This window comes from Rattus rattus, chromosome 7 (genome assembly GCF_011064425.1).
Source record: "Rattus rattus isolate New Zealand chromosome 7, Rrattus_CSIRO_v1, whole genome shotgun sequence".
Taxonomy (NCBI): domain Eukaryota; kingdom Metazoa; phylum Chordata; class Mammalia; order Rodentia; family Muridae; genus Rattus; species Rattus rattus.
The window spans coordinates 83477467-83494114 of record NC_046160.1 but is presented as its reverse complement, the minus strand read 5'-3'; the positions used below and the strand labels follow the sequence as shown (position 1 = coordinate 83494114).

The window sequence follows — 16648 nt, the reverse complement described above, 5'->3', positions numbered from 1 at the left end:
TGTATGTACATACCTCCTATAAAATACTTATTGTAGGGAAGATCTTTATAATTAGTGAATTGAAATTGTTAACTTTAAATTTAATCACCGTATATACTAAATGGTGTAGGAACCTATGACAAGCTAAGTAAGCTGGTAGTAAGCTTGGTTGAAGACCATTAAAGTTGAACAGTGTCTAGGAACTGTCCTTGTGAGGACGCTAAAGAGCTGTCACAGCTGTTGTTCTTAGTTTGTAAGGATGAGACGATTGTAATGAGCCATTGGTGTCCACAGACAGGCAGGGCACGGCGTTGTCTCAGTCTCAGTACTCTTTGGCTATACAAAACAACGTAAGAACCACACTTAAATATTTAGGACTAAGGGGTTTTGTGCTCATAGCTTAGCTTGGGGGGCACGAGTGGGCATGCATGAGGAAAATGTAATTCATTATCAGTCTGAGGTATACTGGGACGATATCTAAAAAAAAAAAGACCAGAAACTTATCCATATTTCTATTTCACTGCCTCCACCATTTTAATATCGGCAATCTAACACTCAGTTTAAAATTCCACATCAGCCCCTTTAGATTAATTAGGCGTCATGTTCAGTAGGACGCGTCTGCCACTGTGACTGTTCTGACACTTGCGTCTTCCGAGGATTTGTGGGGATTTGTGCTGCGTGCTTCAGTGTGGGACAGCCCCTCACTTCCTGTCTGTTTCACACCTACCTTCCTCAGAACTCGGTTCTCTTGAGTGGTAATACTATATACTGTTTAGAAAGCAGCCTCTGATGGTGAAATATGCCCATTCTTCGTGGTATGGCATGGCGTATGTTTGGTGTACATGTGAGTGTTTGGAGAGACTTGCAGAAATGCACCACTGTAACAACAGTTTCAAATTCCGTTGAGAGGCAGCGTGACAGTGAAGGCTTACACAGCGTATATTAACTTTTGAAAACATGGGAAAGTGACATGGTGGCATGAGTGGTAGAAAATGATTGTGAACGTGTGGCCAACTCATGCTAAATATTACTACATACAGCGCTTATCTGAGTGGACAGTTTCAGAAAATGATAATAGATTCTGGTAACTTGCTATTACAGACCAGTACATTATTTTTGGGACTGAAGATGGTATTTACACATTGAATCTCAATGAGCTACATGAAGCAACTATGGAACAGGTAATAAGAATTTTAACATAAAGAATTAGTTTGAGCAAACTGGACAAAAGTATCATAGTTCAAAATGTTTGTATGGGCTCTAGTCTTAATTTTTATGGCTTAAATATTTAAAGGGGTGACATGGTACTGTCTTCCTGATTGTGTTTTCCCTTACGGTTTTGAGAGTTTTCACAAAGAGAGAGTTTTATATACTATGTGTTTGGGACCTGAGCCCTGTGCATGGGAGGGAAGCCCATGTTCTGCCTCTGAGTGCCATCCCCAGCAACACCTTCACTGTGGGGGACCTGGGACAGGGTGAGAGGAGAGAGCGGACGCCTTACAGTTTAATAATCTTCTTCTTCCCTTCAGTTATTTCCACGGAAATGCACATGGCTCTACGTCATCAATAATACACTGATGTCATTGTCAGGTATGCATGATGGTGAACTAGAGGCAAGCAGAGAAAATGTAATTTTAGTGTACACTATGACTGTGCCACATGTTGTTTGAGAAAGGATCTGGTCGTCTGTGAGGGCTACATTTCCCAGACCCCTTCCTGCATCTAGACACCCAAGGGAGGGGAGCATGGTGGTGATGTGCTGAGCCCATTTTCTTCCACAGTGTTTGCCATTGCTGGCTGCACTCTGCCTCCCTTTGAGTGTTAGCAGTGTAGCTGGAGGAAGCAGAGGGGCAAGCTACCTCCTTTCTCCATGAGCTCTAGCAAAACACCCACTCTTAGCCTCAATTTTCCTAATTATCAAAACAGGACAGTGGCATTAAAAACCAAAAACAACAACAGAGGTCTCAAGGTTGTTGTGAGGGTTAAGTAAAGTAACAGCTCAGTGCTAAATTATATAGTCTTGATGTAAATATTGTTCTAGATCGATATAAAGTACCTAGATTGGTGCATTAACGTCTTCTCATCCAGGGGTCTGGGGCGATAGATAGCTCAGTCTGTAGAGTGCTTTCCAGCAAGCATGAGGACCTGTGTTCTATCCCCAGCCTCCATGTAAAGAGCCAGGTGTGGTGCACATTTGTAATTCCAGCAGTGGGAGGCAGAGGCAGGAGGCTCCTGGGGCTCACTAACCAGCAAGCCTAGCCTGATAGTGAGTTCCAGACCACAAAGAGAACTGTCTCAAGAGAAACACTGAAGAGCAGCATTCAGTATTGATCTCTAGCCTACTCAAGAACAGCATTCAATATTGATCTCTAGCCTACTCAACACATAGAATATACACGCCAATGCTTGTGCACGCACACAGTCACACAAAGCTTATCTAAAAAGGAGATTCCAGAACAACCTATTCTGATTTTAGCATTGTCGGGTTTTTGGTAGCTGGTTGTGATGAAAGGATCAGTTATGTTACCATATCTTTAGACTTCGTCTTGTAGTTCTTATCCAGTGTCTTACTCACTGTCCCGTTGCTGTGAAGAGACACCATGACCAAAACAACTTATAAAGAGGCAGCAATCAACTGGGGCCTTCCTTACACTTTCAGAGTTTAGTCGATTATCATCACAGCGCAGGAAGGTACCAGGTCAGTCAGTAACTATGGGCTACATCCAGGAGACTAGGGCTGGCATGGGTAATAAGGCCAAATGACCAATCCTTCTAATCCTTTCAATCATTGCTGTTCCCAAATGACTAAGCTTTCAAATATATGAACCTATGGGACCCACTCTTAGTCAAACCACCACACCCACCAAACCGTATTTTCTGACACATTAGACTTACATAGCTACCTGGAGGCTAACGGATTGGTTTCAGTTGTAGTACAAGATATCTAATTATTATTTCTCCCTGGCAGAAACTCTTCAGGAATCTGTATTTGAGCTAATAACAATGTTTATGAAAAATATAATCTTTGTGTGTAAGTGGCTTGTAAGAAGCAGAGATCCTTAAAAGCAGTAGTTCTCAAACCTTCCCAATGCTCTGACCCTTTTATAGTGTCTTAGTCAGCGTTTTATTCCTGTGAAGAGACACCATGTCCAAAGTAACTCTTATAAAAGCTAACATTTAATTGGGAGTAGACTACAGTTTCAGAGGTTTAGTCCATTATCATCATGGCAGGAGCATGGCAGCCTGCAGGCAGACATGGTGCTGGAGGAGCCATGAGTTCTACATCTTGATAGGAAGGCAGCCACCGGAGACTGGATCCCACAGGCAGCCAGGAAGACGCTCACTTCCACACTCGTGTGTAGCTTGAACTTATATATGAGACCTCTGAGCCCGCATCCACAGTGATACACCTCCTCCAACAAGGCCACACCCACTCCAGCAAGACCATGATAGTGCCGCTCCCTGTGGGCCAAGCATTCAAACACATGAATCTGTGGGGGCCATTCCTGTTCTAGCTACCGCATACTGTTCCTCATGTTGTGGTGACTTTGAACCATGAGTTATTTTTGTTGCTACTTCATAACTATAATTTTCCTACTGTTACAATGTAAATATCTGTGTTTTCCAGTGGTTTTAGGTGACCCTTGTGAAAGGGTCATTCTATCCCCCACAGGGGTTGCACCCCACCAGTTGAGAACTACTGCTCTCAAGAGTACTTAATTTCTTTGGTTTTAATTATGATTAGCCTGTCATTTTTAATTTTATTTAGCAAATATTTATATATTACTCTTGTGAAAGAAACAAATCCAATTCTATTTGAGTGACTTCTAAATTTCTTATCAGACTTAATTCACTTTATTTTCCTTACAAAAAAAAGACACCTTACGGAGCCACAGCAGGAGCCTGGGTCCTCTGACCCAGAGTAGGGGTGTGTTTTCCCAGATGGTCAGTGGATTCCTGAGAGAGACTTGGTGAGCACAATCTCTCCAGGTCTGGGGCCAAGCATTTGTAGATCTTGGAGATGGCATCAAAGGTGAAGTTGCCCAGGTGGCAGTGTGGCCCCTAGCTGGCATTCGACAGCTATCATTACCCCTGAGCAACAGCAGCTTCTGGGGGCAGGGATAGGGTGCATCAGCACGGAGCCACAGTGGCCTCTCAGTGCATGAGTGGTGTAGGGCTTGCCTGTCTTTGGTGCCCACCCACCCCACCCTCCAGGACTTTCTGGACAGGGAGAATATGAAAGCTTGGCCAAGATGATGGCCCCTCAGATGGCCGTGGCTGCCTCCTGGAGCAGGTAATACCAAGACCAGTGAGACCATGGTAGTCCCTACTAGTGGCAAACGCATTGAAGCTGGCCCAGTGCACTGCCCAAGTCCCTTCTGCACTGGGAGGATCTCTAGAACCTCATCCTCTAGGAATACCCCCAGGAAAAGTCAGGGGTCACAGATTTCCTGGTGGCAGGGAGAACAGGCAGAATGCCCCCAGCCCCGAAATTTGACCTTCATGTTCTTGACCAGGCGGTTCAGCTTAGTGAAGGAAATCCACTCCTTGTCTTCTACTTTCCCTCCATGAGTGCCATGGCCCCTAAGATCACTGTGGGGAAGCCGCCTGGGCCTCCCGGGTCCCCAGCCTCTCCCGCTGCACATCTGAGCCGGCAATTCTGAATTTCGTCAGTAGAATAATAATCTCTGTAACTCTTGCCACTTTTATCATTAGACATAGCTTTAAAACCATACACAGTACATCTTATATTCTCATGAAATAGCATGGGATAGCAAGGAATAGTTTTTGATTAATTCATTCTATGATGTAGTTAGAATTACTCCTAAAACAGCATGAGTGTCAGAGCAAGTCCCTGTGAATAGGAAGGGGGAGGGAAAAGAAAGGTGCTGTATTGGCCAGCACGTTTCTCTTCTGAGAAAACACAGAAATTGTTGGAGGATAAATAGCTGTGTGGTGCGTTTCTGCTGGTGAAAGGGGTAATGTTGTTAGGATCAGATGATGTTTGCGTGTATCTCCTGCCAAGCGTAGCTGGCGTGTGATATGTACGGGTTGTACATCACTGTACTAGGGCTCATAGTACTGGCTTATTTCACTTTTTCTTTTATTACAGTGTATGCATTTAAAATTTATTCACAATTTTAATTGAAGGTAATCCTATGGCTTATTGATAGATAAATATGTCCCGAAGAGATAAGCACAGCCTTGCAGAACTTTCTGTGTTGTCTGTACTCTTGTAACTGCTCGTAACATGTGTGCACAGTGTTTAACAGTTTCTCTTTCTCTACAAGATTCAAAGATTACATTTATTCTTCCTAGATTACCTATTTGTCAAACATGTCTAAACAGAATTATCCACTTGCTTAAAAATAAGTTTACCCATTACTTTCAAAATAATACTAACCAGGTCTGTTTGTTGTGTTTTTGCATGTTTTTCTGTTTTGCTTGGTCCTTGAACCTTACTGGACTCGTCACCTTAGAAGGTAATTGCACTTTTAAAAAAAAATTTGGCAGTTTTTTGTTGTTATTGTTTTGTTTTGTTTGTTTGTTTCTTGGGTTTTTTTGTTTTTTGTTTTTTGAGACAGGGCTTTACTGTATAGCCCTGGCTATCCTGGAACTCACCATGTAGATTGGAGTGGCCTTGAACTCAGAGATCCACCTGCCTCTGCTGCCTCATTCCTGGACTGAAGGCGTGCGCCACCATGCCCAGCTAGCTGCATATTCTTTTACTTGAAAATTGTCTTTTTCTAATGAAATTTATTATAGTAAAAGTAACTTCTTTCTTTTTCACAGGGAAAACCTTTCAGCTCTACTCTCACAACCTTATCGCTTTGTTTGAACAAGCCAAAAAGCCAGGGTTAGCCGCCCACATCCAGACTCACAGGTTTCCTGACCGCATTCTGCCAAGGTACAGAGCTACCACTTAGATCCTACTGGGGGTGACGTATGTGTCTTCTTTTCCAGCTGCCAGTGCTCCTTGTCTAGTGAAACAGCTTCCCTTTTTTAATTTACATGTCATCCAGACTACAATAATTCATATTTGTACATGAAAATCATATATGGAAGTTTTATAACAAATTCTTTATTCTATAAAGTCATAGTCTTTTTTTTTTTTTTTTTTTTTTTTTTTTCAGAGCTGGGGACTGAACCCAGGGCCTTGCTCTTGCTAGGCAAGCGCTCTACCACTGAGCTAAACCCCCAACCCCTAAAGTCATAGTCTTAAAGTCATGGTCCAGGGTGATTTTTTTTTAAGCCCCTTCCTGTTTGATCCCTATATAGTGGTTCATATGTCACCATATGGGGGCCACAAGAGAGTCCATTCATAGTGTCTTATATTTTCAGAAAATTTGCCTTAACAACAAAGATTCCTGATACAAAAGGATGCCACAAATGCTGTATAGGTGAGTAAATGCCTTCTTAAACTAGATGGTTAGAACTTTTAATATCTTTCAAATTACTTGAGGAATCTCATAGTATAAATAATAGGAAAAGTCAATATGGGAGCTTAACCAGTTGTGCATAGCGTCATCCACACAACCCCAGATTACCCCAAATTCAGCAGTTGCTGGAAGAACTCCAGAGGTCACTGACAAGTGTAATGTCCACAGTTGTGACTGCAGGGCAGAGCACAGGGCTGCTAGGCTGCAGTGGTGACATGCTGTTGTCCCTTGTGGTGTGGCTGGGTGGCGGCCACATAACGTTACCAGTCAGGTGTTGGTCCACGCAGTCAGATTTTGTTGGGGCTCCATTGTGAATGTGAGATTACCCACACGGCTAGTCTCATTCCCAGCCCTGGGGCTCCATCGTGAAGGTGTGAGATTACCCACACAGCTAGTCTCATTCCCAGCCCTCTGGTGATTCGCTAATGCTGGGTGAGCCAAAGCTGCCTCCCAGTCACACTGTTGGTCTTTCCGGTGACCAGCTCCTCATACTGGAATTATCTGGTGCTGGTGGCCCCACCCAAGTTACGTTGTTAGAATAAGACATGATGTTCAAGCCTGGCACCCCTAAGGTTCCAGAAGTTCCGTGGGTGTTGCTGAGAGAGGAATAATAGAGGGGCTTGAAGCAGAGGTGCATTCCTTACCACAGAACCATCACTCTTACCCTTAAATAGTGCTTGACTCTCCCTATGTCACAGGGAGCCACAGAACCTAGAATCAGATCTAGGCCCTATCTCTTCGAATCTTGAATTTCTAACGTCCGGAAGTTATTTGTTTGCCTGATCAATATTCATCTTCATGAAGATACTCCATAGAACAAAATACTCATCTACAGTGTACTCTGGCTACAGTCATGTGTCACTTCATGGTGTATATATCACTGGGTAATTTAACCTTGCACATACACAAACCAAGTGATTTGTCACCAAGTAACGTCATCTGTAGAACCACCATGATATACTCAAGCCTTCACTGACTGACATGCTACACAGTATGTGACCATACACCCCAATTCCAGCTTCCTAGAGAGAATTGATGAGAATCATGTATCTGTTGTCATCCCAAGGTCTGTGGCTCAGAAAGGTCTAGAAGCCTACAGTCTTAAGACTTGATGCAGTTCTGCAGAACAAGTGCCTGCTCACATAACCTTTGTATGTTATGGTTGATAGCAATCACCGGGGAAAGACAGACCTTAGGAATTTATGTAGATTTCAATCAAGGATGGCCCAGAAAGGTGGATTATTATATGTATTGATTCACATTACATGCTGCTGAGGCTTCCTTGCTCCAGCAACTGACTTCATTAAAAAATAAGTCACAAGTTGAGTGAAATAATGCACATCTATAATCCCAGTGCTCGGGAGGCAGAGGCAGGGGCCTCTCTGTGAGTTCCAGACCAGCCAGAGCTACACAGTGAGACCCTGTGTAGAAAGGTGAATAGAAGGGCCTTTAGGTGAATGTAGGACAACTGTTACTTTACCTAAACTAATTATGTTTTCTCACCAAAGGAAATTCAGTGATGTGTATGTGGCTAGGATTTTATTTCTCTCTTTTCAGTTAGAAACCCTTACACAGGACATAAATACCTCTGCGGAGCCTTGCAGTCTGGAATCGTTCTGCTTCAGTGGTATGAACCGATGCAGAAGTTCATGTTGATAAAGGTACATGTGGCTTCTTACTTGTTCCTTCCTGAGAAAGCACTGTGCGTAACTACAGTCGGCTAAAGCTGTAATTACTACTGTTAGGAACAGCCTAACAGAGTTAGCAGGAAGCGTGTGTGCAATGTTTTGTGTTCTTAGTAATATCGTCTCTATAACTTCCTGTTACTTCGTAAGCTTCTGGAATCATTGTAGCCACAGATGTTAATGTGGCCAGTCCTCTTAAATTTCTCTGAACAACATTCTTGCTCATCATCACAGAGAAGCAAGCTTTTATAGAACGAGGCAGGGTAAGGGCCAGCCTTTGAGCTGACGTCATACCACACGGTACAATCGGGAGATTGCTGTATTTCTCTTGTTTGTTTGTTGCAGCATTTTGACTTTCCTTTACCAAGTCCACTGAATGTGTTTGAAATGCTGGTGATACCAGAGCAGGAGTACCCCATGGTTTGTGTGGCCATCAGCAAAGGCACGGAGTCAAACCAAGTAGTTCAGTTTGAGACAATCAACTTGAACTCTGCATCGTCCTGGTTTACAGAAATTGGTGCAGGTGAGTGTTTTTCACATTATGTTATATTCATGCTTTTACCCATATCAGAGGCAGAGACTTTAAGTTCAACCATTGTGGGCTTCTAATAAAAATAAAAGCGTAGGGGCTGGAGAGACGGCTCAGTGAGTGAGTGCACTGGCTGCTCTTCCAGAGGACCCAGGTTCAAGGTCTTAACACCCACTGGCAGCTAATGGCCATAGCACCTGTAGCAGGAGATCCAATCCCTCATACAGACATACATGCAAGCAGAACATCAATGGATATAATATACAAATAAATTATTTAAAAAATAAAAATAATGTAAGCATAATTTCTAAGTAAAAAATTATCTAGGTTTTTAAATAATAAGAAATTATCTACATGTAGTTCGTGATCTGTGTACCCGACGGCCTTTTGTTTGTTTGTTTGTTTGTTTGTTTGTTTGTTTGGGTAATACACATAACTGTGGAAGTCAGCTGTCTCCTTCCACTATGTGAGTTCTAGGTATGGAACTTAGGTTGTCAGGCTTGACAGCAAGAATCTCATTGCCCCCTTAACAAAGGAAATTTTAAATAAATTCATTTTACTGAATATCTTAGGGTTTTACTGCTGTGAACAGACACCATGACCAAGGCAAGTCTTATAAGGACAACATTTAATTGGGGCTGGCTTACAGGTTCAGAGGGTCAGTCCATTCTCATCAAGGCATGACAGCATCCAGGCAGGCCTGGTGCAGGAGGAGCTTCGAGTTCTACATCTTCATCAGAAGGCAGCCAGCAGAATACTGGCTTCCAGGCAGCTGGGATGAGAAACTTAAAACAGTGACACACCTACTCCAACAGGGCTACACCTTCTAATCCTGCCACTCCCTGAGCCGAGCATATACAAACCACCACACTGAAGAAGTTTTAAATATTCCTGACATTTAAGAATCTGAGCTGTTGACAGGCTAGAGAGCTAGCACCATGGTTAAGAGCTGGCTACTCCTGTAGAGGACCCAGGTTCAATTCCCAGCATTCAAAGATTGGCTTACAGTCATCTGTATCTCTAGTTCCAGAGGGTCTGATGCCCTCTTCTGGCCTCCATGGGCACCAGTCAATGCCTGTGATACATAGGCACCTATATAGGCACATTCATACACATAAACAAAATAATTTTTTTAATTGCAAGTCTGAATTGTTACCAGTTTGTTTATGGTCTTACTAAATAAATAATTATGTTTTGTAATATATTCTTAATTTTTTATTAGCTTCTCAAACTGGAAACATTCCCTTTTGTCCCTGCCCTGTTTGTACTGTCCTTCCTCTCCACCTTTACCCTCAGAGGGTGGCTTTGCAGACATGGATAGAAGCTTCTGAAGTGGCCTTTAAGCGTTTCCATTGGAACACTCATTGTTCTTTCCATGCTTCACTGGTTAATGTAGACTTTATCACGCGTGTCTCAGTGAAAGCCCTGAAAGGACGGGGAAATTTTTCTCAAAGTTTGTAAGTTTGGGAAAATCAGGCCTGAATACATTTGTCAAATGAGAACAGAACCCAGTGCCCCAACCAATGGGGCTCTGCAAGTCAGTACAGTCGAGAGATATCATCTCATGTCTGTTCAGACAGCTGTCGCCGAAAAGATAGGACAGCAACAGACTGTGAGGGTGCAGAGAGGAGCTGCTGCAGGGATTCAGTCATGCAGCATTTATGGAAAACAGTCCGGGGGATTTTCAGAAGGCTGCAATTAGAACTGCTATGTCACCCAGCAGTTTCTCTATTGGGTGTGTATTCTGTTCCAGAGTAAATAAAATCAGTATAATGGGAAGAGAGCTGCCTACACATACTCATTCTGACATTCCTCACTAACCGAGGGGGAAACCAATCACCGTAGATTGATGTCAGCAGATGGGTAGGTAAAGAAAACATAGCGCCTGCCTCTACACTGTGGCGTATTTCTCAACCATTAAAATATGTGAACATGTGCTGGGTGTGAGGGCACATGCCTGTCCTCTCTGCACTCAGGAGACCAAGATAAGGGGACAAACAGCCAGGCACCCTGAGCTCCATACAGGGACCTCGCTACAGGGAAGGATGAGAATGAAGCTAACTCGAATGTGGGTAACATGTTAAATGAAGTGTTAATCAAAGGAAGGTGTCGTGTGCTCTCACCTGCAGACCCTGAGAGCAGCGATCCTTGCAAGTCAAGTGGGGTTAGGTTCCTCAGGAAGTCTGTATGGTGTGCATGGTCGGGACTGTGGTGGCCTGGTAAAATGATTTCTGATATTCTATAGCCCTTAGGGTAGCTGGTTAAATCTCTGTTTCAAAAGCGCTACCAGTGAGGATTTTGAAGAATTAATTTTTAAATCTATGGAATATATGAATTGAGAGGGAGTCCTTGTTTTCCTGTTTGTTGTGCTGTGTTTTGTCATTTGTCAGTCCTGGTTGAATAGGCCACTTTTAAACAGAATTCAAGCAGACTTGACTTGTGATAGTTTTATCTCGACCACTGTTACAGTCTTCACTCATACATTGTGGGGAACTGTGTTACAGGATTGCACGGCTGCTGCTTGACTCTCAGTAGCTTACATTAAGTATCCTGACTGGAAAAGCTAGCATTGACCCGTATTAATGTCACTTTCAGAGTAAGCTTAGCATGTAGCTCACTTGTAGTTCCGTGACTAGCATACACAAGGACTGTGTTCAACCCCACACATTACAGTGAAAACTCAGTGTGACCCAGAGATGTCCTAGCTTCATAACATGATTTTAGGGTATAGCCATGTTGTGGTTGCCTAAAAAGTAACACTACCGCCATAGTCCGTTTCAGCCAACAAGCCTGATATTATGTGGCTCACAGATTTTCTGAAAATTTAACAGACTTGCAAGCCTTGAACTGTGAATTCCCGCTGTGTAGCTAGCCCAAGCTGTAATTCCCAGTAAGGGGAAAGAAGAAAGCCACTCTCACCTGTACCTCCCCCTTCTCTGTGCTCTTAATGGCATCTGCAGTGGGGAGTGCGCTTCCTATGAAGTTCCTGTCCCCGAGTGAGCAGCCGAAATACAAATGAGGCTCAGTTAGGAAGTACCACAAAAGGTGGCCGTGAATCAGCTTATTAAAAACGTGCTTAGGCCAGGCATGGGGGGGTGGGGAGCGTGCCTTTAGCTCGAACGTTCTGGAGCCAAGAGTAGGCAGTGCTACCTAGTGAAAGCCTGTCACGACAAGAACTGAAAATAACAAGAACAAAACCCAAATGATCTTTTCCCATAGACCTGCATTGAGATTGTTGCAGTTACCCCACAGCAACTCACACCCCCTTCCTTCCTTCCTTTCTTCAGGATGGTGTGTGGGTCATTACATTTCCTTATGCCAGAAATTTATTGAGTCTTCTTTGGAATCTCAGAATTTGAGTTGGTTTTTGGGATTTTGTTGTGGTCTCGTGCCTTAGGTGTCACATTATGTCCACCTTTAACATTGTCTCAGTGAAAATGAAAACAGTCCAGTAAGTGCTTCCTGAGCAGAGCCAGCCTCTGAGGTTGTCATCAGCGCCTCCTTGCACACGGACAAGGCACCCTTTCTAGTCCAGCTTTCGTCCACATTAGGCTTTGCTTTCACAAATAACTATTAATCCACCCCCAGCTATGTTTGTCATTGAGCCAAGAGCCTTCAGCTGGTAAATTGGTAGCCCTGACATGGGCTCTGTTCTTGGAGTCCTTCCTTTGCAGATCTGGACTCACTGCTGCATGGTCCTGGACTCCGAGGGTAGCCCTCAACATGGTCACTTGTTGGTATTTGTTGAGTGAATGAATGAGCATAGATTAGCTGAGGAAAAGTACATTTGGTGTGCTGCGCTTCATCGGTTGTCTTGACAAGGCTGTGAACTGTGCTGCTCAGTGAAGTGTCTGTAAGGACTGCATCCCTGCTGTGGAAACCGATGACAAGACTGCTCCATGGTGTGGTTGAGGAAGAACTTTATCGTAGATATGAGAGAGGGAATAGAGGTGTCTGGGAGAGTCCAGAGCAGAGAGAGGAAGAAAGAGACTGACTAGACATGGCCAGCGCCATCTCTGTAAGAGAGGGGAGATTAGCAGAGGGGAGAAAATGAGAAAGCCCAGTGAGAAGCCCAACAGGAATAGAGTGCCATGAGGAGAACGAGTAGCTGCAGTGGGGGAAGCCCAGGAGCTAGAGGGAGTTTTGGGGAGAAGGGGAGGAGGACTAGGGTGCCAGCGTGGACTCTGAAGATTGTGACTGGTGCGGTGGTACTGGGGAGCCTTTATGTGCTCAGAGGATCACAGTAGCCGTGTGTCCCTTCCTCCAGGGGAAAGGGAGATGACTCGCTCCTCTTAGTGTATGAGCGCTAGTTTCATACGTTCCTGAGGTGTGCTGGCTTCTGTCTAATGGCAGAAGTCCTCCTGTATGCATACAGACAGGTGAGCTCAGTTCTGGATCTTCTGACAGCCTTTAGGGTTTGGGAATGGGAAAGTGGACCCGATGGCTTCCATCTCCTGTGAGTATAGAACAAAATCTAACCATCGTACTCGCATACCTGCCCTCCCCCCCCTCCCCCTCCCCCTCCTCTTCCCCCTCCCCATCACGGCAGCCCACCCTCCCAGAACAACAGTAGTGCTTAGAGCAGTACTGCGTTCTTAGCTCAGGCTTCCATGTCAGAGCTGAGCTGACATTTGTTCTCCTAAACTGAGGTACTTTTTTTTTTTTTGCAATGCCATAACAAGATGTAGGTTTTGCCATATTTCAAAGAGTAAATCACAGCGAGATTCAGACTTAGCTGGTTTTCTAGGCCCGCTTTACTGAAGTGTGTTGTTAACTGTAACCTTTCCCCACCTAGGCAGCCAGCAGCTGGACTCCATTCACGTGACGCAGCTGGAGAGAGACACTGTTTTGGTGTGTTTGGACAGTAAGTGTTATTTTAAAGTTTATTTTGAGTGTACTACTTGGTAAAGCAGCCCCTTTAGTGAAATTAAGCTGTTATTCAGGCTCATCGTCTTTGAGTGACCTGATTGTCGTGACTCAGCAGCTAAATTCACTGAGTAGCCCTGTCCCCCTCTCAGGGATAAACTGTCACCTGTCACTGTAACTTTGAGAGTAGAAGACCACAGAAAAGTATGATCATGGACTCACTTACCATGAACTTCTGGAGGCCCGTCAGGTCTGAAGCACTCAGACGCATGCTACCCTTGATCTGTTAGCAGGAGACATGCTATTAATGGGAGCATGTTGCAACATAAGCAGGGAAGGCAGAAACAACAGCTTAGCAGGCTGTACTTTGATTTTACAGAGGAGGCACTCGGTTCTTAAAACCCAGCTTCCCTTTCTGCAGTAAGTGTTACAGGATGGTCTGTACCCGGTCTTGGGAGGATTATATTTGGAACATGGCTATGCATTTTGCTTTTAGTAGCCAAACTACCTGGATGTGTAAGGTCATCCAGTAACATAGCCGAGTAACCCAAAGCCTGCAGGGCTTCACTCCTTGCCATCCCTTGGTGAGGGACTTGACTCTAGATACCTGTCAGGTAGAAGTGTTACAAAGTTATCAATAAGGCAACTGCATCATTGTTTTTAACTCCTAATAGATACTGATGTGTTTATAAAAAGATAAAGAGAGGATGTGTCCCGGGTCCTTCGTTCAATCTCAGGTTTTGGCACCAATGTTGTGTTAATAAAAAGGATAAAAAGAGGGGAATTATGTTCTATGGGGGTCCGGGGGCATGGGTTGCCACAGTGGGCCCATGCTGAGACATCCCTAATCCCTGAGGGACCAGCCATAGGAAGGTATAGTATAGAATGGAGTTTATTCAGGGCATGGGGAAGGGAGTTAAGAGGGTAGTAGAGGGAGAGAAAGTAGAGTAGAGGCCGGCCATGAGCATGAGGAGAAAGGAGAGGAGGGGAGTAGAGAGAGAAGGGACAAAGGGGCAAGAGAGAAAAGAGAGTGAGGAAGGGCAAGCGGCCCCTTTTATAGGTCAGGCATGCCTGGCTCTTGCCTGGTAACTGTGAGGGCGGAGCTTAGGCAGAAAGCTAACACATACAGATGTGTTATTAGCATAACACATAAGTGTGACAAGAATCCCCAGAGGGCTAAGGCTTTCCTGCTGAACCCTGCACACACGTCTGTGAATCATCAAAGGAAGACCTCCATGTCATAACATATATTGTAACAGTCTTAAGAGCACATTGATTAACAAGACTCCTGCTCCCTGACTAAACCAGTTTCTGTTTTTAAAGACAGAATTTTGAAAAGTCTGTTCCCAGCTCTGTGATTTGTGAGTGGGGACAGGCTTGTCATCTCAGACTGTGGGAGTGGGGGGCTGAAAATTGAAGTGTTTGTTAAGTCTCCTTGAGCTAATGTGAGGAAATCAGAAAGCAGAGGGAGCAAAGGGACAGAGGCCATGTTAGCTTGTCCCCCTCCCAGACCACCCTGGGGAGAACTGGCCCGTGTGCCCTGACACACTGGGGCTCCTGTGGCCAGTCGGGAGTTGCTGCAAGTGCTATTTGGTAAATACACTGGGATTTGTGAGGGGAAAAAATCACAACTTGTTGCTAAATATTCAAACATCAAAGTAGCCACTTTTAAAAAATGAAGATATTCACTATATGTTCTGAAATTTTAAAAATAGCAAAGTCCCACCTATTGAAAAAAAGGCACCGTAACTATGTCTTTTAAAACATTCATGGTGATTCGTTACTGGGCATACCCAAAACAAGATAAATCTTTGAACTTTATTAAGCATATTATTTTCTACTCCTGTAAAGTGCATTATATTTATTTTAAGAAATTTTCATCTCTAGTCTTAACCTTTTTTTATTTCTTTTAAGAATTTGTAAAAATTGTAAATCTACAAGGAAAGCTGAAGCCCAGTAAGAAGCTGGCGTCTGAGCTCAGTTTTGACTTCCGCATTGAGTCCGTGGGTGAGTCTGCCCCTCTGCTGCTGACCTCGGGTAACTGGCGGCTTTGACCGTGCTCTCCCTGTAAGCAGCAGCTGGCTCGTAGCTCTGAGCCGAGAGAAACACCGTCATTGCAGCAGCCAGTTCTTGTGGCGGGCGCTTTCTAAGTTCTCAACTAATTTCATTTTGATTTTTTGTTTGTTTGTCTCATATGTATAATTCTCTTTGATCATGGTCCCCTCCCTGGGTATTGGTTTTTAAATATGCTCAATATTCCCAGTGTTGTACCAAGTGAATTACACTTTTCCCCACTCTCCTAAGCCATGAAGGTACGTGTGTGAAGTGACCCTGTGTTAGGCACACTGTACTTCTTTATCACTAGAATCTAGTTTCTGTGTTGATGGCTACTGTTTTAGATCTGTTTTTACCTAAATAGTAAGTGTGGGGCTGAAGCGATGCTTCCAAGGATAAGAGCTCAGAGTTCAGTTCCACTACAAGGCCACATGTGGCTGCTCATGACTGTCTGTAACTCCAGTTCCAGGGGACCTAATTCCCTATTCTGGCCTCCAGGGAGCCTGCACACATGTGATACACAGACATGCATGCAGACAAAGCACCCATACACATAAAATAAAAATAAATGCATCTCTGGGCTGGAGAAATGGGTCAGCACTTCTCAGCACCTGTTGTTCTTGGAGAAGACCTAGGTTCAGTTCTCTGTCCTCTTATTTTAGCTCACAGCCACCCATAGCACCAGGTCCTAAGGGTACACGTGTGGTACACATACCTGAATGTAAGCAAAACATTCACCCACATTCTGGGCAGTGGTGGCGCGTGCCTTTAATCCCAGCACTCGGGAGGCAGAGGCAGGTGGATCCAGGGACAACCAGAGCTACAAAGAGAAACCCTGTGCCCCAAAAAACAAAAAACAAAACATAATAACAACAAATAAAATTTACACACATAAAAGTAAATCTTTTTTTTTTTAATTATAAATAAATAGTAAGTTTCCCTCAGGCTGTAGGAAGGAGTGTGTCATTTTAGTTTGCTTCCTCCTTGTCCTTTACTTTATACTGCTCATTGGTTTTATGATTTTGGTTGGATGTGGTGTGTAGGCTTTTGAACCCCAGGCCCCCCTTGGGCAGCAGAGGTGGGTTCTCTGTGAG

The 16648-nt window shown here is 44.1% G+C and overlaps 1 protein-coding gene across 1 annotated transcript in view; it reads left to right on the top strand.

The window, feature by feature from the left end:
- Map4k5 (mitogen-activated protein kinase kinase kinase kinase 5) overlaps positions 1 to 16648 on the top strand; it is a 92508-nt gene that overhangs the window by 69365 nt on the left and 6495 nt on the right. The window contains exons 21-29 of the mRNA XM_032907869.1: positions 1081 to 1160; positions 1509 to 1569; positions 5460 to 5462; positions 5773 to 5887; positions 6322 to 6380; positions 7977 to 8080; positions 8450 to 8627; positions 13429 to 13497; positions 15414 to 15506. Of these exons, the coding sequence (XP_032763760.1) occupies positions 1081 to 1160; positions 1509 to 1569; positions 5460 to 5462; positions 5773 to 5887; positions 6322 to 6380; positions 7977 to 8080; positions 8450 to 8627; positions 13429 to 13497; positions 15414 to 15506 (762 nt within the window). The remainder of the gene's footprint in view (positions 1 to 1080; positions 1161 to 1508; positions 1570 to 5459; positions 5463 to 5772; positions 5888 to 6321; positions 6381 to 7976; positions 8081 to 8449; positions 8628 to 13428; positions 13498 to 15413; positions 15507 to 16648) is intronic.